A 25,610-nucleotide genomic window follows, 5' to 3' on the forward strand; every position below is an offset into this window, starting at 1 on the left:
GGGTCATTATCTTGATGTTACAGATAAGAAAACCAAGGCTTAGAAACGTACAACAAACTTGCCTAAGATCACACAGAGAAAAATGACAGAGCCTGGAGTGTCAGTATGTCAGACGCCAAAGTGCCATTAAACTTTTATTTTTTATTTTTTTTAAACTTTATTTATTTTTTCCCCCAAAGCCCCAGTAGATAGTTGTATGTCATAGCTGCACATCCTTCTAGTTGCTGTATGTGGGACACAGCCTCAGCATGGCTGGAGAAGTGGTGCGTTGGTGCGCGCCCGAGATCCAAACCCGGGTCACCAGCAGCGGAGCACGCGCACTTAACCGCTAAGCCATGGGGCCGGCCCCGCCATTAAACTTTTAAATGCTACAGAAGAGATTTAGTCACAACTTCCACGCTTACATGAAAAAGGCAACTGTCCTCTAACTTCCTATCCACTTCCTTTTCCTAATTAAATTAGCTGCTTCTGTATCTAATTTTACTAGGAATAGAGAAACAAGCTCAAACTCCCTAACCTACATATTGACATTTATTCTAATGAGAAAACCTCAGGATCATTTGCAGACTTTGGGATTAGACTCTGTCCCAGGAAGAACCTTCCACCCTGGAGTTCAGGATAGCATCCCTTATATTCCCCTGGGATGGTTCATATTATGGATAAAAAGACAGGGGGAAAGCTCTCAGAGTCCTGGTGCTGCTGAATAGGACACACAAGACGCCATTCTGTGATGCTGTAGGTGTTTTATACGCAAGTTCCTCCATTTGCAAGATTTCTCGTGGTGTGGGATCTCTGATGATAAAGGGGTGAAAATGTAATTACAGGCTTACCCCATCAAGGTTTCTGTGGGAAGCCTTTAGGAAGGACATACCTGCACATGGCCTGAGGCTAAGTACTCTAAAGTGAATCCAATGGAAACTGCTCTTAGGAAGCTTAGAATTTTCCAAGTAGTTATGATGGCTAGGTAGACACAACAGTAATTAAAAACAGACAAATATCTATATATATAGATGTAGATATCTATATCCATCCATCCACCTATCTATCTATCTATCTATCTATCTATCTACCTACCTACCTACCTATCATCTATATCATTACTGTCTTCCTAGGGTTATGATCCTGTGTGGTTTCTCTGATGCTGAGTAAGACCTGAGCTCTGATGGAAAGTTTTTCCACATTCATTATGTTCGTAAACTTTCTCTCCAGTATGAATTTTCTGATGCCTAACAAGGTCTGAGCCTCATCTGAAGGCTTTTCCACATTCATTACCTTCGTAGGGCTTTTCTCCACTATGAATTCTATGATGTTGAATAAGGTCTGAGCTCTGGTTAAAAGTCTTGGAACACTGATTGCATTCATAGGGTTTCTTTCCATTGTGAATTCTTTGATGCTGAATGAGTTCTGAGCTCCCCCAAAAGGCATTCACTGCATTTATAAGGCCTCTCACTTGTATGGATTCTCTGATGTTCTATAAGGACTGAGTTCCTACTGAAGGCCTTTCCACATTCACTGCACTCATAAGGTTTTTCTCCAGTGTGAATTGTTTGATGTCTAATAAGATCCGAGCTGCCTCAGAAGGTTTTTCCACATTCATTACATTCATAAGGCTTCTCTTCCTTGTGAATTCTCTGCTGTCCATTAAGTTCTGAATCTGAACTAAAAGCTTTCTCATATTCAAGTTTTTCTCCAATAGGAAGTCTCTGATGTTTAAGAAAAACTGTGTGCCCACTGAAGTCCTTCCCACATTCCGGGCATTCGTAGGGTTTTTCTCCACTATGGATTCTTTGATGCTGAGTAAGAAGGGAACTCTGCCTGAAGGCTTTTCTGCATTTGCTGCATTCATACGGTTTCTCCTCAGCATGAATTCTCTTGTGGGTAACAAGATGTGAGCTCTGACTGAATGCTTTCCCACAGTCATTACAGTCATAGAGTTTCTCTCCACTGTGAATTTTGTGATGTATAAGAAGATCTGAGCTTTGATTGAAGGCCTTTCCACATTCATTACATATATATGGCTTCCCTCCACTATGAGAATTCTGGTGCAGGATAAGGTTTGAGCTTCCCCTGAAAGCTTTTCCACACTGATTACATTTGTAGGGATTCTCCTCACTATGAATTTGCTGATGTCGAACGAGATTGGAGCTCTGACTAAAGTCTTTGCCACAGTCACCACAAACATAAGGTTTCCTTCCTGTGTGAATTCTTCGTTGTATAACCAGGTTTGAGCTCCTACTGAAAACCTTCCCACACTCATTGCACTTATGGATTCTCTTTATGGTATGGATTTTACAATGCTGAGTAAGTTCTGACTTCTGTTTGAAGCTCTGGCCACATGCCTTGCACCTATAGGTTCTCTCCTCTGCAGAAACTCTCTGATATGTAACAAATGGGCACAGATCACAAATTCTCACGTTCTTATCACCCTCAAGTTTTCCCTCTCCTATAAGGGTTTTCTTAAGGGTAATGCTCACTTGACTGAACCCCCTATCCTCAAAAGAGGATGGTAGCAGTCCGGCCTCTGATGAGTTTACCTGTTGTCTCTCCAGGCTGTTCTTAAATTCACTGGGTCCTAAGAATTTAGATCCTTGGTGTACTTGTATTGGGTGTCCTGATTCTATTTCTTCAGAAATTTCCTGCTTTAGCTTCCGTTCCTTCTTCTTAGTTTTCTTTTCATTATCTGAAACACAAATTAAAAGCATAAATGGTTACCTTCTCAGGTTAAGAGAAAATAAATTCTTAGAAGGGGCAGCAAATAATCAAAGTAAAACATTCCTAGGTTTGGATTGAGCTTCTAAAGTCTCAAAAACGGTTTTATAATCGTAGAGAAAGACTTCTAAACCTAACTTTGGTCTCTATGGTTTATAAAAGCAGTTCCCAAACTTGGCTGATTGTCAGAAACACATGGGAGAGCTACTGAATCAGAATTTGAGTCCAGGGCCTGGCCCCGTGGCTGAGTGGTTAAAGTTCCACATGCTCTGCTTCGGTGGCCCGGGTTTGCGGGTTTGGATCCCAGGCACGGACCTACTCCACTCACCAGCCATGCTGTGGCAGTGCCCAAATACAAAAAAATAGAGGCAGATTGGCACAGGTGTTAGCTCAGGGCTAATCTACCTCAAGCAAAAAAACAGGAGTATTGGCAACGGATGTTAGCTCAGGGCGAATCTTCCTCAGTGGGGGAAAAAAATTTGAGTCCACTTCATTCTTCTCACTGCAGACTGTCTTTCTCCTTTATTACCTTAGCTCCTGGATCTTAAAATGAAAAGACCAACCCTGGATGAACTAGAATTTCTTAGTTCCAGTTCCAAAATGTTAGATAAAAGAATCAGTTGTCCCAGTTTAGGTCAAGTGTCAACTTCTACTCTAATCAGGGGTGGCAGGGGAGAGAGCAGGGCTATGGGGGATCACACAGGATAAACTTGTTTGTTGGGAGCCCCTCTGTAGGTGAGAAGGGCAGTTAGGTAGATCTAGAGCAGCCCAGGTACTGCTAAAGCTGTTTATGACATGATTTTTGCCTGAGAGGTGAGACCCTTCATTACAGTTTCATCTTCTTGGCCATTTAGTGGATATACTCAATATACAGGGGGAAGAATGGAAAGTAGGTTTTATCTCAAGTGTCAACTATGAAGGATTGAAAAGTAGTTGCCTTAAAGCACCACTTTAAGTGCTGAGGCTGTTCATGGGCAACAGCCCACAGGCAAAGTGTGGATTACTTAAATCCGTCATGGGTGTGTGGGGGAGCACAGAGAGTAGTGGAGGTAAACGAAGGATGGGATAGGCTTGCTATCCCTACATAGGAGCAAAGTAAAGATGCCAATAGAACTTAGAAAATATTACTCTTTAATAATTATCCAGCAAGTATCAACACATAATGGCTGAAATTATCTCTATGTAGAAATAACTCAAAGAAGTAAGTAGGGAGATCCTGGAACTCCTAAGTCCAATCAAGGTTACCAGGACCTGGTTTCAAGAGGAGCATGAGTGGAGTATGATTATAATGAAGACAGTAGAGGGGCCGGCCCGGTGGTGTAGCAGTTAAGTGCACGCACTGCTCTTTCGCGGCCCGGGGTTCACAGGTTCGGATACTGGGCACGCGCTGAGGCACCACTTGTCAAGCCATGCTGTGGCAGCGTCCCATATAAAGTAGAGAAGATGGAAACAGATGTTAGCCCAGGGCCAATCTTCCTCAGCAAAAAAGAGGAGGATTGGCATCTGATGTTAGCTCAGGGCCAATCTTCCTCACACACACACAAAAAAAGACAGCCCAACACAATTGCTTGTATTAAAGCCCATCTGAAGAAACACTAGGTTACAGTTTAGAAAAGATGGAGCCAGAGAGTAAAAATGGGCCTGTGTCTCCAGCACTGATTCAGGGGGAGGGTGCTCACTCCACCTGATGAGGGTATTCTGTCCCCTTGGCAGACAGCCACCCTCCTCCCAAGAGCAGGCAGATATACCAAGTGATCAGAGTTGGATGACACTTGCATTAATATTACCCAGATAATGCCTCTGCTTTGCTTCCATGCCCACTAAGCAAACTTCTGATTAGAATTTAGCTTCTTCTATAGGTTTTCCCAGAGATAGAATGTGTTGACAGCCTACTCAACTTCTGATCAGGCAGTTGTATTTTTCCCTGGTTTTTACATCACTCTCTTGTGATTTGGATAGCATTAAGTCTATTTCCCTGGCCTGAACAATTCTGGATAGGTACACTGACAATGTAAAATTTCTGGACCTGGAAAGTGGAGGGCCAGACCCCGAAACCTGGTGATCAGAGCATAAGGCCCAGTTAAAAAGCCAGCTGGCCTTCCTGGACAAAATCTACATCTCATCGCCAAGTGAAATGGTAAATGTTTTCTCTTAGAAATCAGTTTATTTTTAAATTAACAATTCTGAAACTGGCATGCTTTCCTAATATTCTTGTCTCTGATAATGCCCTCCCCCAAGCTCCCAATCTTATGTTTTCTTAAATAATTTTTCCCTACTGTACTGGGTTGAATGGTATCCCCCCCAAATTCATGTCTATCTGGAACCTGTGGATGTGACCTTATTTGGAAATAGGGTCTTTGCAGATGTAATCAAGTTAAAATGAGGTTGTTAGGGTGGGCTCTAAATCCAATATGACTGGTGTCATTATAAGAAGAGGGACATTTGCACACAGAGACACAGGTAAGACAGCTGTATGAACATGGAGGCAGAGATTGGTGTTATGCTGCCACAGCCAAGGAACCCCTGGGGCTACCAGAAGCTGGAAGAGGCAGGAAAGGATCCTCCTATAGAGGCTTCAGAGGGAGCATGGCCCTGCCAACACCTTGACTTTGGACTTGTAGACTCCATAACTGTGAGGAAATAAATTTCTGTTGTTTTAAGCCAGCCAGTTTGTGGTAATTTGTTATAGCAGCCCTAGGAAACTAATACACTTACTATGAAGTCCAATTGATTTTTCAGAAAAAAAAATGTCAGTCTTTCCATCCGACTCATTTCCCACTAACACCACTCTTGTAGCTTTCCGGATTTCACTAGATTATCATAAGAGAGTGGAGCATAGTGGTTAAGAACATGGGCTCTGGATACAGACTCCTGGGTCTGCCTCTACCATTTACTTGCTGTGTGGCCTTCAGTTACTTAACCTTTCTGTGCCTCTGTTTCCTCATCTGTAAAATGTGGACAGTAATAGTACTTAAGAGAGGTTTTGTGAGGATTAAATGAGTCAATACACGTAAAGTGCTAGAATTAACACCTGGCACACAGTTAGCATTCAGTAAATAATGGACAGTTTAAATTTTGTTACTTGGTTAATAATCTTGACACCAAGATTTTCCTGCTCCAATTCAGACTGGACAATGCTGTTAGTTATACATCACTTTCATCATGTTAATCACTGTTCAAAAACCTTTAATTCTCCTATTTATTACTGTATCAGATCTAACTTTCTTTATTTGACTTTGAAAAATGTCCATAATCTGGTCCCAACATAGTCATCTGCTGTTATCTTCCTTTACTCCGTATGGGCAGGGGTATTGTTCACTGTTATATCCCAGTGCCTAGAATAGAGTTTGGCACATTGTATTCACTCAGTAATTACCTATTCAGTGAATGAATACAGCCCAATTCAAAACTGCTGCTCTAAAGAGCCAAGTCCACCTCTGCCTTCCAAGTCCAAATCAGGTCCTCCCTCCTGTAGAAGGTCTTTCTGAGAAAGTGGTTAAGAGCACAGACTCAGGAACCAGACTTAGTTCAAATTCTGGCTCTGTCACTCTCTAACTGGAAACCTTAGACACATTTCCTAACTTCTCTGTACCTTACCTATTTCACGGGGTTTCCACCTTTGTAGGGTTTTCACCTGCTTCATAGGGTTGATAAGGATTAAATGAATGAATATAAAGCACTTAGAATGGTGCCTGCCGCATAGTAGGCACTAGGTAAGTATTAGGAGAAAAATAAGTACATAAAATATGAGACACAAAATTTAACTTTTAGTTATACACGGTCATATTGTTTCCCAAACTCAAGATCATTTGACCTTGTCTCCTCTCTTGATTTTCAATTGTTCTTTTTTTTTTTTTTTTTTTTAAATTTAGACATTTTATTTACTTTTCCACATCACCCATCATGGCTATAAGCAGCTAAATCTTGTACCTCCTCAGGAAAACATAGCACTACTGAGTGACTATTATATCCTATGGAGAAATCAATTGTTCTTAAAATATCTCTTTTATCGGTTTTTCCTTTCAACTCTTAACATTATAAATCAGGAGTATATCATTCTCTCTTCCGGACTATTTCAACAGTCTCAAAACAGGTCTGTTTCCTGCCTTCCTCTAATTTTATCTATTTATCCCTCACTACTGTGAAAATACTTTTTCTAAATTAACACTTATTGTGTCAGTCTCCCATTCAAAGTGCAAATATTCTGGATTCTGGGAGCAGTCTAAGATCTAACCCTCCAACTGTAGTGACTGACAGCTCTTTCATCACAACAGATTTTAGATTTGTACTAAAATCTAAAATTTAGAGTCAGCATAAGTGCAAGGCATCAGGCTGTCTCCTTTTATTTGCTAGAGGCATTTTTGGGCAGTGAGCCTCTGACTTTTTAGAGAAGACATTTCAAAACAGGGAACAGAGGCAGTTCTGTATCCCCGAGGGATTTAGAAGTCTGTGATGCTTGCTCAAATTGCAAGAAGCCACCACCCTGACACTCATCCAACCCAAAAGAAATTTCATTTTGCGAAGGTCAAAAGGTCCCCATGAATAACTTTCGAGTCGCTGAAGAAGCTCCTTACCCAGCAAGCCCCTGTCCCCTGCACTGTCCTGCACTCGGTCCTCGCAGAGGTCGCCTTGTGCATGGACTGGTAGAGCACAGTGCCCGGCCGCGTCCCGCTCCGTCTCTGGGCACGGAGACAGTTCTGGAGGCGCCGGGCTAGGAAGAGCCATCCTGCCAGTCCCGGGCCAGGAGCCAGGGGGCCGGTGGCTGGCGAGCGGCCGGGAGGATCTCAAAGCTGCGGGGTGGGGGCTGCGAGTGCGAACCCAAGGGACGGGCCAGGCCGGACCGGGCCCTGGCGGCTCGGCCAGAGAGGCAGAAGACGGGAGCCCGGGCGCCCAGCTCCGCACGCGCGGCCACTGCGGGGCCTCGTCGCCGGGCCGCCCCCAGTGCCCCCCTCACTCAGCGCCTCCTCCGCGGCCTGGGCCATTGTGCCCCACCGCAACCCGTCACTGGGAGCCGCGGCCCCTCGGGGGAGCTGGCGACCGGGACTGCCCGTTCCCTCCGCCCGCAGCCACCCAGCGCCGGCCCCCGCGGCCCGCCCGCCTCCTCCTCCCTCCCTAGACAAGCAGGGAGGGGGCAGCACTGCCGCCCACGTGAGCCGTCGTCTCTGCCGGTGTCAGCGGCTCGGCTCCGGGTCGCTGAGCTTGCGGAGAGGGGAAGGACCCAGTCCCCGCCCAGGAAGGGCTCAGCCTAGAGAGGGCGACAAGAAAAAGATTACTACTGTACTGTCCTGGCTGTGGCTTGTGGGAGCACAGAGGAAGCACCTGACCCCGACTGGCTGTGTATCGGGGAAGGCTGTGCAGCAGTTGGGAGATGATGCTGTAATGCCTAAGACGACGGGCTTTGGAGTCAGGCAGGCCTGGATTTGAAATCCAGTTTCTTCACTTACTAGCTCCGGGTCTCTGGGCAAATTACCTTGCCTTTCTGACGTTAGTTTCCTGTTTAGAAAACGGGGGTAACAGTAGTACCACCATCGAAGACACAGGCAAAGAATGCAAGACAAAATTGGTGTTAAGTTCCTATCATGGTACCTGACAAGTATGAAGTACTAAGAAAATCATGGAGCTAGGGAAAGAGGGAGGGAGCATTCCTGGCAAAGGGAAGAGCTTGTGGAAAGGCCATAGGGCAAGAGGGCAGTGCCTAGGTCCTTGGGGAACTGCAGATAGTTCAGGGGTAAAAGTTGTATTTAGAAAGGTAAGCACTTTGCAGAAAGCCCTCCCCAACTTGGTCAGACTCCCCACTGCAGTATGTTGCCTCTCCTTTGTGGCACCTAACCATGGTTGTGTTAGCCTACAAATAAAGAGCCAAAATGAGTAGCAGGCGTTTATGTTGGGATCAAAGAATTGCAATTCCGGGAGCACAAATTCAGGTAGAAACCCAAATAGTGTTCCTCTAGGGAGTAAAAGTCAGGGGCTTAAAGGCAAAGAAGGGAGGTTGTATTACAAAGAATTTTAATTGGAGTTGGAGGCAGAGAGCTAGTCTTGGCTAAATATTGACTGACTATTGATTCTATCTTCAGAAAGTCCACAATCCTCAGTCTTTGTGATCAGGATGTACGTTCTCCTCCTGACTTCTCAAACAATTGCTGGTAAACAATTGCCATTTTAGCCCAATCCAAAGGTTTGGCCCAGCCCAAGGTCCAAGACAGCAAAACAGTTTCTCTGGAAAGGCAGCTCCGACTCCATTTTAAAATGGCTCCACTAACATAAATTTTGACAGTTATAATTTATTTATGATTCTAATTAATCTCTCCTCTGCTATTATAAGCTCTAGCAGGGCAGAGACTGTTGTCTACTTCTGCTCACCCCTCTTTGTACCCGCCAGTGCCTGACATACATATTAGAAGCTCAATAAATATTTACTGAATGAGTGGATGAATGGGGCCAGATCAGAACACATCTGTCACGTTAAGGACTCGACTTCAGGCTCAGGTGACTGTGAAACCACTGTAGAAGTTTAGAGAGGGGTGGCACTATCAGATTTGTTCTCAAGAAAGATCATTTAGGCTGCTCTATAGAGAAATGGAAACAGGGAGGTATGTTAGGAGGCTATGGTAATAATACAAGCAAGAGATGATGATGGCCTCACTCTAAGGGCAACAAAAATCAAGAAAAGTGGACTAAATTGGCAGTATTGGGTAACATTCCTTTCCTCGACTATACTTACATGCTCTCTCTTTAAGGTGGTAGTGTGTTGTTTCCTTTGAAATATTTATATGGAGAAACCTCTTACTGCACGTTCCAATCACCCCTGTTCCTCAAGGAGATCTGATAATCTGTCAGCTTTGGTCCTCCTGGAGTTTAGTTCTTTAATTATTTAACGTCTCTTGAAAGCAAACTTTTATCCTTTAGGCTCTTTTCTCAAAGTTTCAACGTAGGCCAGTCTCTGACAGGTAGATCTTATTCTGCGGAATTCAGGCTTACAAATTGGACATTGCTACATTCACTTCTACCCATTAAAGCTTTGAATGGGCCTTCATTTCATGAATTGTCTGCTTAACTCTTTTGTCCTTCTTCAGCCCCTACTGGACTCTAAGCTCCTCGAAGAATAATGACTGTCTTTCTCTAGCCCTATCTATCTAATTGTGGCCCCTGGCACATATTAGACACTCAATAAGTATTTCTTGCATAACTTTTATTTCAACATTCACAGTTGAAAGCATTTCCATTCTGTAACAAAAATCTCCCTCTGCTTTCAAAAGTCCAATATACTCAATATAATTCAAGCTCTATCAGGGATGAAATGAAAAGGTTAATTTTCAGTCTGGGGTCTTCAAGCAATAGTTAATATTTTAAAAATCTCAAGGCAAATTATGTATTTGCCCACAAAAGGAATAAAAAGACTAAGGAAAATGTTAAGTTATTTGCTGTGGGCCGGAATTTTAGTACCTGAGTCTGGTTATGTTATGCCAATCAGAAGCAGGATTGGTGGTTATACATGTATGCGAATAGCTAAAAATAAAGAACTAATTATTATTTAATAAATGTAGTTTGGTAAACAAAAGATTTTAAAAAACAGTGCACAGCGGAGTAAAAAAGAGGATCCTAATGTTTAAAAAGCTGGAAACCACTGCATTAAATTACCTTCGAGTCTCTTTCAATATCCTGCTTATCCTTATAAACATCGCTCTCACTGTACAGCACTGTAAATACATGTAAAGGAGATGGAGATAGGCTGTTTAGAATAAATTCCCAATTCCTCTCTTTTATAAAAATAGGATGCTAAAATGTTTCAGTTAGCTAAAGGTTTTGATTAGTTAGAATCTGGGATAACTCAAAATTTAAGTATCTTTAATTTTTAATTCAAGTGTATCACTGATAGCTATTTTGAATTCCTTTGGCTTCCCAAATATATTTAAAAGATATCCTCACGTAAAAAGATTATTAGGAGCCAGCCCTGTTGGCCTAGCAGTTAAAGTTCGGCGTGCTCTGTTTCGGTGGCCCAGGTCTGGTTCCTGGGCACGGAATGACACCACTCCTCTGTCAGTAGCCATGCTGTGGCGGCCGCTCACATAGAAGAACTAGGAGGACCTACAACTAGAATATACAACTACATACTGGGGCTTTGGGGAATTAAAAAAAGATTATTAGTTTATGTGAGATTACTGAGGAGCTTAAACCTCTGAGGCAGGTGATGGGAGTAGGCAGGCTTCTGGAGCCCGGGGAACACATCATCCATAAGCAGCCAGCTGTCAGGGATGGTGTGGATGGGCTTCTCTACTTCAAGACATCCCACTACTGTTCAGGATGCCCCTCTGGGGAAGCCATAGCCCTTAACGCTTTGAACTTTAACAGGTCATATTCTTCACACCAGCCATAAGACACCACTGTATCTTATATGTTGCTTGTAAATACTTCATCTTCTGTTTAAACAAAATTAAAGCTCCAGATGCCCTTTTATATGTTAACAGTAAATTTCAGTTTTCTCATTTAAACCTCACAATTACACCATAAGGTACATTATTCTATCACCATTCTATTAATGGGGAAAATAAGGATCAGAGGAGTTACATAATTTGCTCCAGGTCCCGAAGCCAATATGTTGTACTGGGATTCAAACCCATGTCTCTGCTCCCTCCTCTACACCAGGTTGCCTCTCTTGAAACAGTTCATCAAACTAAAGGTTTCTATTAGACTCTTGGTTCCCCTTGGGATGCACTGCCACTGCCCACATCGCACGGACACGCTTGCTTAAATGGCCCCAGGTGACTAGTGTTCTAAATATCTATGGTCAGGGTTTCTCAACCATGGCACTATTGACACTTGGGGCCAGATAATTCTTTGTTGTGGGGGGTGTTGTGTATTATAAAATATTTAGCAACATCCCTGGTTTGGAATATTTTCTTCCCAGTAGTGACAACCAAAATGTCTCTGGACATTGCCAGATATCCCCTGGGAGGCAAAGTCCCCCCAGCTGAGAACCACTGATCCCCACCGTGCATCTCAAAAGCTACTCCCACTGAGGAAAAATACGAGGTTAAACTTCTCTTTGCCTTAAATTGTCCCATTTAGTAACTTTCTTATCTGATGACTTGTGTAAGTTGATATACAATCTGCCAGTAGCTCAGAGTACAAGAAATATTTGATGATTGAGTTTGATTGCACAGACAGGCAGGGCCTAATTACCAATATTAGTTATCAGATGAAATGACGACTGAGCTCCCTTCAGAGTTCCATGTAGACTCTCCAATTCTCAAATAAGCTGTGCCCGATTACAAAGCCCTGGTTCAAACAAAACCACTCTCCCTAAAACCACCTGACCCTTCACAGTAGTTGCTTTCGTCTAATTTCCACCTATTCACATCCCCTGGCACTCAGTCTAACCCTATGCCCAACACTTACTGTCCTCCTGTCCCTTCCTCTTTCATCTCCTGATTCTACTAGTAGTCACTACTCTTTCTCTGGGGACATCTCACTGGCTCTTGTGTCCTAGCCTTCAGATCCTGTTGTCAAGCCATTTCTACTACTTTTTGTTTCCTCTCGATTAGTGCATCATTCTAATTAGCACTATCACATATGCATAAGCATATTTTTATAAGGAAGACAAAAGAGGAGTATGTATAAAACATATCTATAGGGAAGAATTTATCCAAGAGAAACATTTAATCACCCTAAAGTACTTAAAGCAGATTTATACTTGTCACTGGACTAGTAGTCAAGATCAAAATGGCTCCTTCCATGAAGAATTTAGTTTTGGGCTTATTGCCAAAGTGATTTCTAATGATTTTACTAATGACAGAAGTCCCCTAAAACAGTCTCAAGTAATTATATCCTTGGGACCATACTCCAGTGTGAACTCTGAGGCAGAAAAAAGGTGATTATGTCCAAGAACTTTTCCACTTGATTACACTTATATGTTTCCCATCCTGCAGGACTCTTCCAGTGGTCTCCTACCTTCAAATGGTTTTCAACAATAAAAATCGTCTATAGTGCAATAAGATGTGGTCTCCATCAGGCTTTTCCTACATTCATTAGGTTTCTGTTACGTATCAGAATAAGTCCTGTTTGAAGACTCGCTCACATTCCCCAAGTTCCTTTCCAGTATGAAGTTTCTGATGTTTAAGAAGAGCTGTGCGCCCACAGAAGGCCTTCCCACAGTTGCTACACTCAAAGGGTTTCTCTCCAGTGTGAATTCTCTGGTGATTAATAAGGTGTGAGTTCTGACTGAAGGCCTTCCCGCATTCAGGGCATTCATAGGGTTTCTCTCCAGTATGAACACGGTGGTGTTTAATAAGATCTGAGCTGCCCCTAAAAGATTTCCCACATTTATTGCATACATAAGGTTTTTCTCCACTATGAATTCTATGATGTCTCATAAGGTCTGAGCTCTGGTTGAAAGTTTTCCCACATTCTCTACATTCATATGGTTTCTCTCCTGTATGAGTTACCTGATGTCTAACGAGGTCTGAGCTGCCTCGGAAAGTTCTACCACACTGATTACACTGATAAGCTTTCTCTTCTTGGTGAATTCTCTGCTCTTCTCTAAGTAACTCATCCTTGCTGAATGTTTCCTTACATCCTTCAAGTTTCTCTCCAGTATGCAGTCTCTGATGTTTGAGAAAAGCTGTGTGCCAGATGAAGAGTTTTCCACATTCCTTACATTCATAGGGTTTCTCACCACTGTGGATTCTCTGATGTTGAATAAGGAGTGAATGCTGCCGGAAGGCTTTCCCACATTCATTGCACTGATAGGGTTTCTCTCCAGTGTGAATTTTCTGATGTGTAACAAGGTGCGACCTCTGGCTAAAGGCTTTCCCACACTCACTACATTCATATGGTTTCTCTCCAGTATGAATTATCCAGTGCCGAATTAGATCTGAACTTCCCCGGAAAGTTTTTCCACACTCAGTACATTCATAAGGTTTTTCTTCCCTATGAATTTTCTGTTGTCTGATAACGTCCAAGTCAGAAGTGCATGCTTTTTCACATTCAAGTTCCTTTCCAGTATGTAGTCTCTGATGTTTAAGAAAAGCTGTGCGCCCACTGAAGGATTTCCCACATTGGCAACATTCATAGGGTTTCTCTCCACTGTGGAGTCTCTGGTGTTCAGTAAGGCGTGAACGCTGCCTGAAGGCCTTTTCACATTCACTACATTTGAAGGGTTTCTCTCCAGTATGAATTCTCTGATGGGTGACAAGGTGTGAACTCTGACTGAAGGTTTGTCCACATTCATAACATTCATAAGGTTTCTCTCCAGTGTGAATTCTGTGATGTATAATAAGATCTGAGCTTTGATTGAAGGCCTTGCCACATTCATTACATATATATGGCTTCCCTCCACTATGAATTCTCTGGTGTAGGACAAGGTTTGAGCTTCCCTTGAAGGCCTTTCCACACTCTTTACATTCATAGGGATTCTCGCCGCTATGAATTCTCTTATGTCTAACCAGGTTAGAGCTCTGATTGAAGTCTTTTCCACATACGCAACATATATAAGGTTTCTTTCCAGTATGAATTCTCTGATGTATAATAAGATTTGAACTTTGATTAAAGTCTTTCCCACATTCATTACATACATATGGTTTCTTTCCTGTATGAATTCTCTGATGTATAATCAGATTTGAGCTCCGACTGAAAGTTTTTCCACATTCCTTACATTCATAGGTTTTCTTTATATTATCAGTTTTCAGATGTTCAGTTACTTCTGACTTCTCTTTGAAGCTCTCACCACAGTCTTCATATCTGTGGGATCTTTCTCCTGCAGAAAGTATTTTTTCTCTTTCATTACATCCATGGCCTCTCTCTCCTATAATGGCTGTCTTAGGGATGAGATTCACTTCCCTGATGCCTCTCTCTTGGGAAAGAGGATGTCTCACTGCATCTTCTAAGGGGCTTACCCAATGCCTCAATAATCTGTCCTCAGGATCACCAGTTTCAACTAACCCACATTCCTCAGAGATCTGTCTTTGGAGTCTTTCTGATTCAGCCTTTGCTGACTCTTTTTCTTCAGAAATTTCCATCTTTGACTTCCAATCCTTCATCTTATTCCTTGTCTCAGAATCTGAAATGATAAGCAGACCATTCTATAATTCCTAAATTACAAGTATCACCTCTTAACTATCCTGGGAAGTCTAAGAGGGAGGAACAAAGAACTAAGAAGAGGATTCTTACCTGCCAGGGCTGAGATTCAGACTTTTTTGAGAGATTGTGGCTACCACAGGAACACACACCCTATTGGTGGAGAAGAAACTTGCCAGGGTGCAGGCTGGAGCTGGTGTGTGGGAGTGGCCTACAGGGTGGTAGAAAAATTCACTGGAGGAGGTGGGCAGTCTGAAGCTGGTCCACAGGAAGTGGCCTGTCTGATGGGGTAGGAACTTGCTGGACCCTGTGGCTGGGCCAAAACAGGTTCATAGGAGGCAGCCTACTAAGGTGAGTGCCATCAGCCTCCCACAAGTTGATCTGCTGGCAGCCACACCAATAAATAAAAATAAAATTAAATAAAAATAAAATAAAATAACTAACTAAATAAAATAAAATAACAGCATCCCAGCACCAAGAAGAGAAGTTCCTTTTTCCTATGGCCTTGCATTGTCCCTCCAGCATCCTCTATTGACAAAATCTAAATCTTGTGTCACCTGGCAAAGGAGAAATGGTCCAGATCCAATAACACAAGCAAAACAAAGTAGGGTAGATTTGAAGTTGAGGAGCAATAAACTAATAACTCATTCCTCCCAATATACCATGACAGTTAAACAAATCTGAAACTATGCCCTAGAATAAAAATGTTTGGGTGTCATTTTAATAGAATTCAATTCTCCCTTTCTCAAGCCTGACATTTTTGTTTTTGGTATTCTGGTGGAACTGAGTCCTTTTGTATGGCAATTTGGTGTCTTCCCGCAATTGGAAGACAAATGAGCTCATTGCTCTTGAGTGTCCATCAAATCCCTGACTTTGCCCAGTCACAGAAACACATTTCTGAGTTCCTTGAGAGAGTCATTTCACCTTGACCCTGGTCAAGTGGCTAGCCCTCTCCAGTCATTAATCTTTTTGCAATGAGTAAGAGGCAACACAGCAAAGTGATTAAGAGCGTGGACTCCTAATCAAACTGCCTGGTTTGAATCCTGTTTCTATCACTTAGTGACTGTGTGACCTTTGACAAGTCACTGGAGCTCTCTGTGCCTCAGCTTCCTCATCTCTAAAATGGAGATAATAGGATTTACCTCACAGAGTTGTTATGAGAATTAAATATATGTAAATATATGCAAAATATTTACAACAATGCTTGGCGTTTACAAGCACTATATAAGTGTCAGCTGCTGTTATTATTACTATTATTATTATTAATCTTTACCCTTTAAGTCCAAGAATCTTCATTAAATAATGTTTCCCTAGCACAAATCCAGGCTGGATTTCATTTAAATAACATTCAAATAAAATACCAGAAAGAATTGGTTTTGTCCTAGTTTTCTCTTAAAGTGCTTTTTTTGCGTTTGTTTGATATATATTGTTCAAAATTCAGAAACAGATTATTAAAATATGGTAAAGGCATTTCTCAAAACCCACTGAAAACAATTAAAAGTATGACAAAGGAGGTAAACTCCATCTTCAAAAAGAGGGCCATATACAGACATCTCTCCAGTATCATATGCCTGAACGGCATATTCAGTGGTCTTGTGATTAGAGTGAAGTGATCCAGAGGCGTGGTGGGGAGGGGTGGCACAGAGAAAGTGGGGACTGTCCCTGTAGAGATCTTGTTTGACATATCAGAGTGGCAGGGGAGAAGATGCTAAAGAAGAAACCATGCTGGAAGGTCATTTCTATTATCTTCCACTAGTTCTAGCTAAGGAACGCTGACAGAGGTGACACAAGGTGAAGGGGGAGCAGATAGTGTGACTGTCAAAAAACCTGTGATCTAAAGGGCTTCTTGTACCATCTCGATCTCTGGAAACCTGAAGGGAGACAAGCCTGTAGACTGATGAAACGGTGTTTGTGGCAGCAAATCTGTATGAAGGCTGTGAAGAGCCCCAGCTCACTTCCATCTGCCTCTTCCCACAGACTCTTTAATAGAGAGCCTGCTCCAGTCACTGCTGAGTAGTGCTAAGGTAACTTTGTAGGATGTGTGCCTGAAAATAGCTTGTTGTTTTAGGAAAGGAAGAAACATGAGTAACAGAGGGATGAGGAGCATACATCCAAGAGGAATACCAAAAGAATTAATAGGAAGCATTGAGCAGAGTTCTCCATCATCTCAAAGAAATTATAGACAAAATCACTCTTTAAATAAAAACTCAAAGATGAGATACAAGGGTTCAAAATAGATTATAAAACAATAAAAAGGTTATAAAACAGTAAAAAGAAGTAAGAAGTAATTTGGCAGAGCTGAGGAAAGAAACGGAAGGGAAAACTAAAAGCATAATGTAGATGAAATTGACCTAAGAAACAACAAAAATAATCAGAGGCATGATGAGGCCTGGAGAAATCACACAGAATGAGATGGATAAAACTATCATTATAGAGAAGACCAGCAACAATAGAAAGATATTCAAATACATATAACTAATGTTCCTAAAGAAGAGAAAAGAACGAACAGAAGGAAAAAAACATTCAAATATATAACAGTAGAAAATGTTGTTGAAATAAAGACTTGACTATTGGCAGGGTACACTGTAGTCCACAAAAAGTTGATATAGAACAGTCAACACCAAGATATGTCCTGGTGAAGTAACTAAATTTCAGGAACTGAACAAATGGGCATCTAGGCAGAGAAACAAGTAATGTGCAAGAGAGAACTTCAGGTCGACTTTACACTTCTCCACAGGCACACTTCATGCCAGAATAGAGTGATGCCTACAAAGTTCTGAAAAGAAACAAAATGCGATCCGATCATTTTTTACCCAGTAAAGTGTGCTCTCATCTCAAAAGCAAAAGGCAAACATTCTTAAGTAGGTAAAAACTCAGAGAATACGGCACCCAGAAGCCCTTTCTGAAAAGAACTACTGGACAGTGAGATATAGCTGATGAAGAAATGAATTAAAATAAACATTCAGGAACTGAGAGGACACTGCAAAAGAATGGATGGTGAGCATCGAATCAATTTAAATGTAGAACCGAGATTAAACAATTGGAAATTACTTTTGTAGAATAGAAAGTAAATGCTTTAAACCATGACAATGTAAAAATAACTATATTTATAAAAATTGCACTATGAGGAAGAGAGGTGTTGGGAGTAAGTATAAACTGTGCTAATTTACCTATCTTTCGTGACAGGGAATCAATAGATACCTTAATCTAAAGTAGAAATGTATAATTTAAAAAAAGGACTCCAAACCCTTAATGTGTTTCATAATTATTTTTTCATAATTTTAGAGGAAGTAGCTTTTAAAATTAGAAACACTTTTTCCATAACATTTTTGTTAATCACAAAAATACTATATGCTTTTTATAGGAAAATCAAGAACAGAGAAAAGCACAGAGAAGAAAATAAGTACTCATCATCCCGCGATCCTGCCACCCAAAGACGGCCACTGCCAATGCTTTGTTGTTCTCCCAGTCTTATTTCTGGCATATGTTTTTTCTGATACAAAAATGGGATCATACTATACATGCCCTTTTTGTCTTCTTTGCCCTACTTGGGATATTGGAGCTGGACCTTGAAACATTTCTCCTTAGTCAGCTAGCTTTGTCAATAGAGGGCGCTACAGGAACACCATAAGCCACACAAAGAAAGGGATTTTTCTTCTGGTGCCTGAGTGTTTTGTTTTTTGGTGGGGCCACCAAATCATCTGGTAGGCTTGATGTCTTCTGGTGGACCAGCTCTGGCCCGCCCATACCCTCCAGTGAGTTTTTCTACCACTCATCAGGCCTTTCCTATGGACTACCTCCCACCTGCCTACACCTTTCAGTAAATTTCTCTGCTACTGGGCAGGCCATGCTTACAGACCAGCTCTGGCCTATGCCCTCTGACAAGTTTCTTCACCACCAGCAGGTTGTTGTTCCTTTGGCAGCCACAACCTTTCCAAAAAAGTCTGAATCTCAGCTTTGGGGTGGGGGAGTCCTGTTCTAAATTCTTGGTTCTTTCTCTTAGTCCTAGCTGTAAGGCTGCTTCCTGCATTATCTATTTCTATATTCCTTAGAGTTCTCTTTTAAGCCTTTCAGTAGTTAGCTACCTTTCACTAGTTAAAGATTCTGTATAGCAAATGTCCCTTGTTTAAATTACTGGTATAGTTTTTATCTTCTGACTGGATCCTGACTGATATGGATACATAGTATCATTTCATTTTATTTATTTATTTTTTTAATTTTATTTATTTATTTATTTTGTTTTCCCCCAAAGCCCCAGTAGATATTGTATATCATCGCTGCACATCCTCCTAGTTGCTGTATGTGGGACGTGGCCTCAGCATGGCCCGAGAAGCAATGCGTCGGTGCGTGCCCGGGATCCGAACCTAGGCCGCCAGCAGCAGAGCGCACGCACTTAACCGCTAAGACACGGGGCCGGCCCGTATCATTTCATTTTAGATCTAGAACAAACTGAATACCATGCAAGAAAAGTAACAAGGGGCATAGAAAGGGGAAACAAAAAATTGTTTGGAAATAGTGATAAAAGGACTCCTCTCTATAAGAATCATTAGGATCAGCCTTTGCCACCGGCATGGGTGTGGTGAAGTACCCCGTCCTCAGCCCCGCATAGCTCTCTCTGCAGAGATGGGTGGCCACACTGCTCAAATTTCTCATCCAATTCCATAGGTGAAAGGAATAGGGAGTAATTGAAGGAAATCTTCCCCTTAGAGGATGTCCGGAGCAGAAGGGTACAGACACAGGTTTGATCAGAGATGAGTTCTCCTCTACAGTCCAATCCAGCTGCACTCATAGTTTCTGGGAAATGGGCATCAGTGTTTCACCTCATCCACTGATTTGTTTACCTAACACACATTAACTGAGCACCCACTACACTCCAGACATTGTACTAGGTATTGCGAATACAAAAGTGAACATAAGATATGGTCCCTGGCCTCAAGGAACCTACAGTTTAATGGTGGGGAGATAAATGTGTAAATGGATAATAACAAGATAATGTGACCAGCGCTCCATAAGGTAAGCACTGTCTACTATGGGAAAACCCACATAGAACATGGTGACTGATGTGGGGGAAGAAAAGAGTCAAGAGTGACTTTCAGTTTTCTGACTTGGGCAATGGGTGGGATATGGCGCTGTTTATGAAAACAGAGGTCAGAGGAGGAAGAGGAGCTTCTGAGGGTAGGTTTTGAAGATCTGAAGATGAGTTGACTTTTGGTTAGCTACTGATTTCCAACAGGACTAGAGAGACAGAGATAGTGCAAGCTCAGGGAGAGTCGAGGAACTGTTGATTCCCAAGTCCACAGATTAGCCCAGACATCCTTCAACAATGAGCAGAAGCATCCTGCCTCCAAGAGTCAAAGCCACGGGAATCCTTAATCCTCCAATTCCACTGAGCTCTTTAAAAACTTTTCTTGGTTTTTGTTTTTCAAGGAGAACTCAAGAGTGTATGGATTCTAAGTTAGAGGAGAGAGCCCTTACCCAGTGAGACCAGCTCTGTCTCCTCTAGCATCTCTTCCTTGCAGAGACTCCACTGGGTGCAGACCCAGTGCCCAGCATCCCTCTGTGATTCATTCACAGCCACATCCTGCAGCATCTTGAATTCCTGAAATAGAAGCTCCTGCTCAATAACTACCTAATAAAGAGTCAGTAGCAGATACCCATACCTTGCCTACTCCATACCTTGCCTTCTCTTTTTAAATCTCTACCACTTCCCGCATTACCCTGGGTCTCAGGAGATAATCTTGCCCCTTGCTTTAAAAACGTGTGAGACCGTGCGGTAAAAATCATCTCACATTGCCCTGTCTTTTCAATGACTCTTCATCTTTACTGTATTTCTTACATTCTCTAGCATTTATTTGCTCTGTAACGGAGCCCTGCTATGGGCTCAGCACCGTGCTAGGTGGTTAGAATACAACCATGAGGAGGGCAGAGTCCCTGTCCTTGAGGAGCCTGTGGTGGCCGCTACAGACAATGTCAATTAAATGGGTTAATTAGCGCACAAGAAGGGCAAGCATGGGGTACTGTGGGACCGCACAGGCAGAGCACAACCTTGGGAGACGGGTGAGGAAACTTCCTGAAGGAGGTACTTCTAAGGTGAGGCCTGAAAGACAATTTGAGATAACTAGACGAAAAGAAAAAGGAAGGGCTTTCAGACCGAGGCTATCATATGTACAGAGCCAGGAGGTGAGAGAAGCTATGACGCGTTCACGCATGCACCAAATGACGGAGCCCAGAGTACAAGACAGTAAAAGATGAGGCTGGTGAAGTACTGGTCGAATCATGGAGGCCTTGTATACCAGCTAAGAAGCTTGGACTATCTCCCGAAGGCAATGGGAGCCACTGAAGGGGTCAAAGCAGAACGACATAATTAGATTTATCTTTTAAAAAGACTGTTCTTGCTTTATAGAGAATGGACTGGAGGGTGCACGGCTGAAGGCTGGGATATCAGTTAGGACACTATAGCAGTAGTCTGTGTTGGAGACAGCGAGGGCCTAAATGAGCTACTGGCAGAGAAGTGGATTGAGTCAATATATTGAAGAAGCAAAAACAGGCAGAATTGGTGCTACCCTACTTGGGGGGGGGGTGAGGAAAAGAGAAGGCATTATGGATGACATCCAAGTTTCTAACTTGATCAACTGCCCAAGTTGGGTAGTTGTAGTGAAAGAGTGGGGGTGAGGGAAAGGCAGTGGTGAATTCCATTTCAGACACGTTATATGTGAGGTACCTGTGGGGTATCCAGGAGGAAATGTCCAGGAAGCCAATGGATCAACGGGTCAGGAACCCAGGAGGAAAATCTAGAATGGAGACACAGATTTTGGAATCATCAGCAGTAACGAAAGCAGAAAAGTGACACTGGTGATACAGGTTGGAGACAGCTTGGAGGCCTGAACAGAACACGGGCTTTGGAAACAAGCAGGACCAAGTTAGAATCTTGGCTTCTCAATCTCCCTCAACCACCTTTTCCTCAAATGCAAAACAGAAATAATACCACTTATTCCAAAGTGTCATTGTACAGATCAACCCCCCCACCCCCATATATAGAAAGACACACACTACTACAGTGCAAGCATCTCTAGAATGTAAGCCCCATGGGCGTGGGGGTCTTTGTCTGTTTTGCTCAGTAATTGGAACAGTAGCTGGAACACAGTGGGCACTCAATAAAAAATTGTTGAATAAATGAATAGTAGGTTAACTCTCTTCCCTCTTTCCTTGACTAAATAATCCCTGAAACTCTCTTCTCCCTTGGCTTCTTTAATGCATGATATTCCAATCACTCCACTTCTTTATCGACCTTTTCAGCTTTCGCCTCCTATTAAACGTTACTAAGGTTCAGCCCCCAGTCCTCTCTTTATATTCAACATCTCAATGACCATATCACCTCTGGCTTCAATTATCACCTTTGTCTGGAATGAATCATAAATCTAAAACTCCTATTCTTCACCCACATTTTAGTCTACGTTCACAATGCATCTTTGGTTCAACGTCTTGCTGACAGTCAAGACGAATCAAATGAATAAAAATGAACTCATCATTTTTGCTCCTAACCTTATCCCCTTCTTACTACCCATTTCTGCCCTTAGTGAGTCAGAGCCTGTGGGGAAGGGGCCCGGCAACTGTGCTTCCCAAGCTCCCCAGGTGACTCTCAGGTATGCTACAATTTGAGAAGCCCTGCTCTAGTCATCTTGAATTCCTCCCTCTCTATCCCTCTATCTATACCAACTACCTCACTCTGCAAACTGCTCCAACCCCATCTTAATCCAGCACCTTCTCATCTCATCCTTAGATTCCTGTAAAATCTCTAAATATGCTTTCTGGCTCCAATCCATGCTGATACACTGTCATACGAAATCATTTTCTAAAACACTGCTTTCACTGACACCAATGATCAAAAGTTTACCATGAATTTTCTATCACCTATTAATGGAAATAATAGCTTCTTTTTGACTTACAGAGCTGCCTTAGTATCCCAGGGCTGCTGTCACAAAGTACCACAAATTGGGTGGCTTAAAACCACAGAAATTTATTCTCTTACAGGTCCGGAGGCTAGAAGTCTGAAATGAAGGTATTGGCAGGGTTGCTTCCTTCTGCAGGCTCTAAAGGAAAACTTCCACGCCTCTCTCCTAGCTTCTGGTGAGAGCTGGCAATCCTTGTGTTCCTTGCTTTGTAGATGCATCACTCCAATCTCTGCCCCCATCTTCACATGATATTCTCCCTGTGTCTGTGTCTTCATATGACCATCTTCTTATAAGGACACCAGTCATATTGAATTAGGGCCCACTCTACTCCAGGATGACTTCATCTTAACTAATTATATCTGACCCTGTTTGCAGATAAGGTCATATCTTGAGGTACTAGGGATTAGGACCTCAATCTATCTTTTTGGGGGGACACAATTCAACCCATGACAATAGCACTACTCGATGATTCACCTAAGAGCAAACCTATGCTCTTGTATCCTCCCTAACTTTCCCATCTACTGTGCTTCTCTCCATTCTGTCCCTTTGCCCATGACTCTCCTGTGTGGTCTTCCGGCTTTCCTCCATCTAATCTGGAATCAAGAAGTCAAATGGCAAGCCAGCTCTGATGGCCTAGTGGTTAAAGTTCAGCACTCTCACCGGTTCAGGGGGCCGGATTCGCTTCCCGGTCGCAGAACCACACCACCTGTCTGTCACTTGCCATGCTGTGGCGGCCACTCACATAGAACTAGAAGGACCTACAACTAGGATATACAACCATGCACAGGGGCTTTGGGGAGGGAAAAAAAGAGGAAGATTGGCAACACATGTTAGCTCAGGGTGAATCTTTCCCTGCAAAAAACAAACAAAGACACAAAAGCATTAAAAAAAAAAAAAAAAGAACTCAAATGGCTGCAAGAGCCCAGGCAGTTAATCAGGAGTGAAGCAAACTAGGTGATAAATGACAACCGATACTTTGTTTCAGTGTCACTTTGTTTCAGTGTCACGGAGACAACTAAGAATAGTTGGGACTGAGGATCTGGAAATTTTATGCTGAGTCTAAAGTGGGCTGCTACTCTCCTGCTAATTGCACCATGCAGGCATGTGGGCCCCGTTTGGCCACATCATCTGATTTTTGAAGAGATGCTGAAAATCTAGATTTTGTGTGAGTGGATGTGAAAGAAATTTCCTGATTTGAAAATGTTGGCCATTAATTCAAATAAAAACAAACAGCATAAGCCAAGAATGTGTCTACAGCCCAATCTGGCCCAAGGGGGATCATTTTCAACCCCTGACTTACACAAATACTTCTCACCTCAGTTAGTACCTCTAACCATTTCCATCCTTTTAAATTCATATTCATGTGCATGCATTAGGTGATGCTAAACAAAGACAGAGTCCCTGCCTAGAGTCCCTGGAAGACAGACACACACACACACAACAAGGTAATAAGTGCTTATGAATTAGATACTAAATAAGCACTAGCTAAATAAGCTAAAAAAGATGAAACGCTTAAAGATGGAGGTAGGGAGGTGGCGATCCTCGAAGGCTTCCCAAAGGAAATGACTTTTGAAGTTACTCCTAAAACGACATGGCAGGCGGACCTTTACAAAAAGAGACGAGCCTAAATCTCTCCCTCCTCTGAACTCCAACAGTCCAAATATTTTAGATCAAGTATTAGAACATGCCTGAACCATACAGTTCATTCCTGTGGTTCGGTCTAGTCTCCCCCACCGGCTGTCACTAACTCCTGGAGCATGGAAACCAGATCTTACACTTCAAGTTACATCTACAAACGCGCCTGGGGCAGCGGCGGTCAGGGAATAGGGTCCATTTATGCCTGAGGGTCGATTCTGGGCCTGGGGGAGATGCAGTTTGCGGTACCCAAGGAGGGAACTGGAGCAGACAAGGCTTGGGGACGCGGCAGCGGGAGGGTCGTGGGAGGGGTACGCCGAGACCCAAAAGAGGGCCAAAGGCACAGAAAGCCCGGCCCCGCGCACCATGCGCCTTCGTCCCCGAGGCCCCAGCCTGCCCCCACTCAGAGAAATGAGGGGTCGGGGGCCTGCCTCCGAAGATCTGCTCGCCACCCCGCTTCCCTGAGGGACTCAGGCGTCGGGGCCCCCAGCTCTGCGAACGCAGCGGGGTCTCACCTCCAGGCCACCCCCAGCCTCCCGCTCGACCGGGGACCCCTCCACGGCCGCCATCGCGCAGCCTGCTCCTCATTCGCGCGCGGCGCCACCACCTCGGACACCGCGCCCGCGGCCGGCAGCCACTTCCGGCCTGCTTCCCAAACCCGCCATACCCCCGCCACCGCCCCGCCCCGCCCCGCCGCCGGACCCCGGCTGAGCCTTCCAATCCGCGCGCGCGCCCAGGCCGCCTCCCACCGGCTCAGGTCTCTGCCCTGCGCAGACTCGGCCGGCTGCGCCGTCCCTCGGTCTCGCGTGAGTCGACTGCCCGAGGGTGCCGCGCCGCGCAGCTTGGTGCACCTGCGGCGCAGCGCTGCGTGAGCGAGGCTACCACCGAGACGCGGAGGCCTCCGGGGGGACTAGACTTGCCTAAGGCCGGGTTGTGGCCTGTTGGTCCGTGTGGGCGACCTCGTCAAATGATTTTACATTTTTGTTCTGACTTTTTAATCTTTCTCTTTTTTTCCCCTGTAGGGCTTTGTGGTCTCATTCATTGATGCCTTCTATTTGCAGTGCCCTGTCAAAGGCTTGGCGATACAGAGAGAAACAAGGATAGCGTAATGTTTAAAAGGGCAAGTTCTAAAGTGAGAAAGTCAGACGCTCAAAGTCAGAATCGCTGACCCACCGCTTACGGGCTGTGTGACTGGGCAAGTTACTTAACCTCTCTGAGTCCCATTTAATGGGCCATCTTTCT

General features: G+C 43.4%; 2 protein-coding genes across 9 annotated transcripts; both read right to left on the minus strand.

Moving 5' to 3' along the window:
* Window positions 1–306: 306 nt before the first annotated feature.
* Window positions 307–7,715, minus strand: LOC131417042 (zinc finger protein 501-like). The gene is made up of 2 exons (XM_058559989.1): window positions 7,284–7,715; window positions 307–2,680 (listed from the first exon to the last, which is right to left on the minus strand). Exons 1-2 carry the CDS (start codon window positions 7,432–7,434, stop codon window positions 1,575–1,577), a joined length of 1,257 nt encoding a protein of 418 aa, XP_058415972.1. The 5' UTR covers window positions 7,435–7,715; the 3' UTR covers window positions 307–1,574.
* Window positions 7,716–9,780: 2,065 nt separating this feature from the next.
* Window positions 9,781–24,987, minus strand: ZNF594 (zinc finger protein 594). Of its 8 annotated transcripts, none has more exons than XM_058559981.1 (5): window positions 24,884–24,987; window positions 22,728–23,585; window positions 21,503–21,572; window positions 20,257–20,380; window positions 9,781–14,764 (listed from the first exon to the last, which is right to left on the minus strand). In XM_058559981.1, exons 4-5 carry the CDS (start codon window positions 20,369–20,371, stop codon window positions 12,753–12,755), a joined length of 2,127 nt encoding a protein of 708 aa, XP_058415964.1. In that variant the 5' UTR covers window positions 20,372–20,380; window positions 21,503–21,572; window positions 22,728–23,585; window positions 24,884–24,987; the 3' UTR covers window positions 9,781–12,752. The 8 variants fall into 8 exon arrangements, with proteins under 8 accessions (XP_058415964.1, XP_058415967.1, XP_058415965.1 ...); XM_058559984.1 differs by lacking the exon at window positions 24,884–24,987 and having other exon boundaries at window positions 22,728–22,829; window positions 23,394–23,718; XM_058559982.1 differs by lacking the exon at window positions 24,884–24,987 and having other exon boundaries at window positions 22,728–23,016; window positions 23,394–23,718.
* Between the last annotated feature and the right edge of the window lie 623 nt (window positions 24,988–25,610).

This window comes from Diceros bicornis, chromosome 18, assembly GCF_020826845.1.
Source record: "Diceros bicornis minor isolate mBicDic1 chromosome 18, mDicBic1.mat.cur, whole genome shotgun sequence".
Taxonomy (NCBI): domain Eukaryota; kingdom Metazoa; phylum Chordata; class Mammalia; order Perissodactyla; family Rhinocerotidae; genus Diceros; species Diceros bicornis.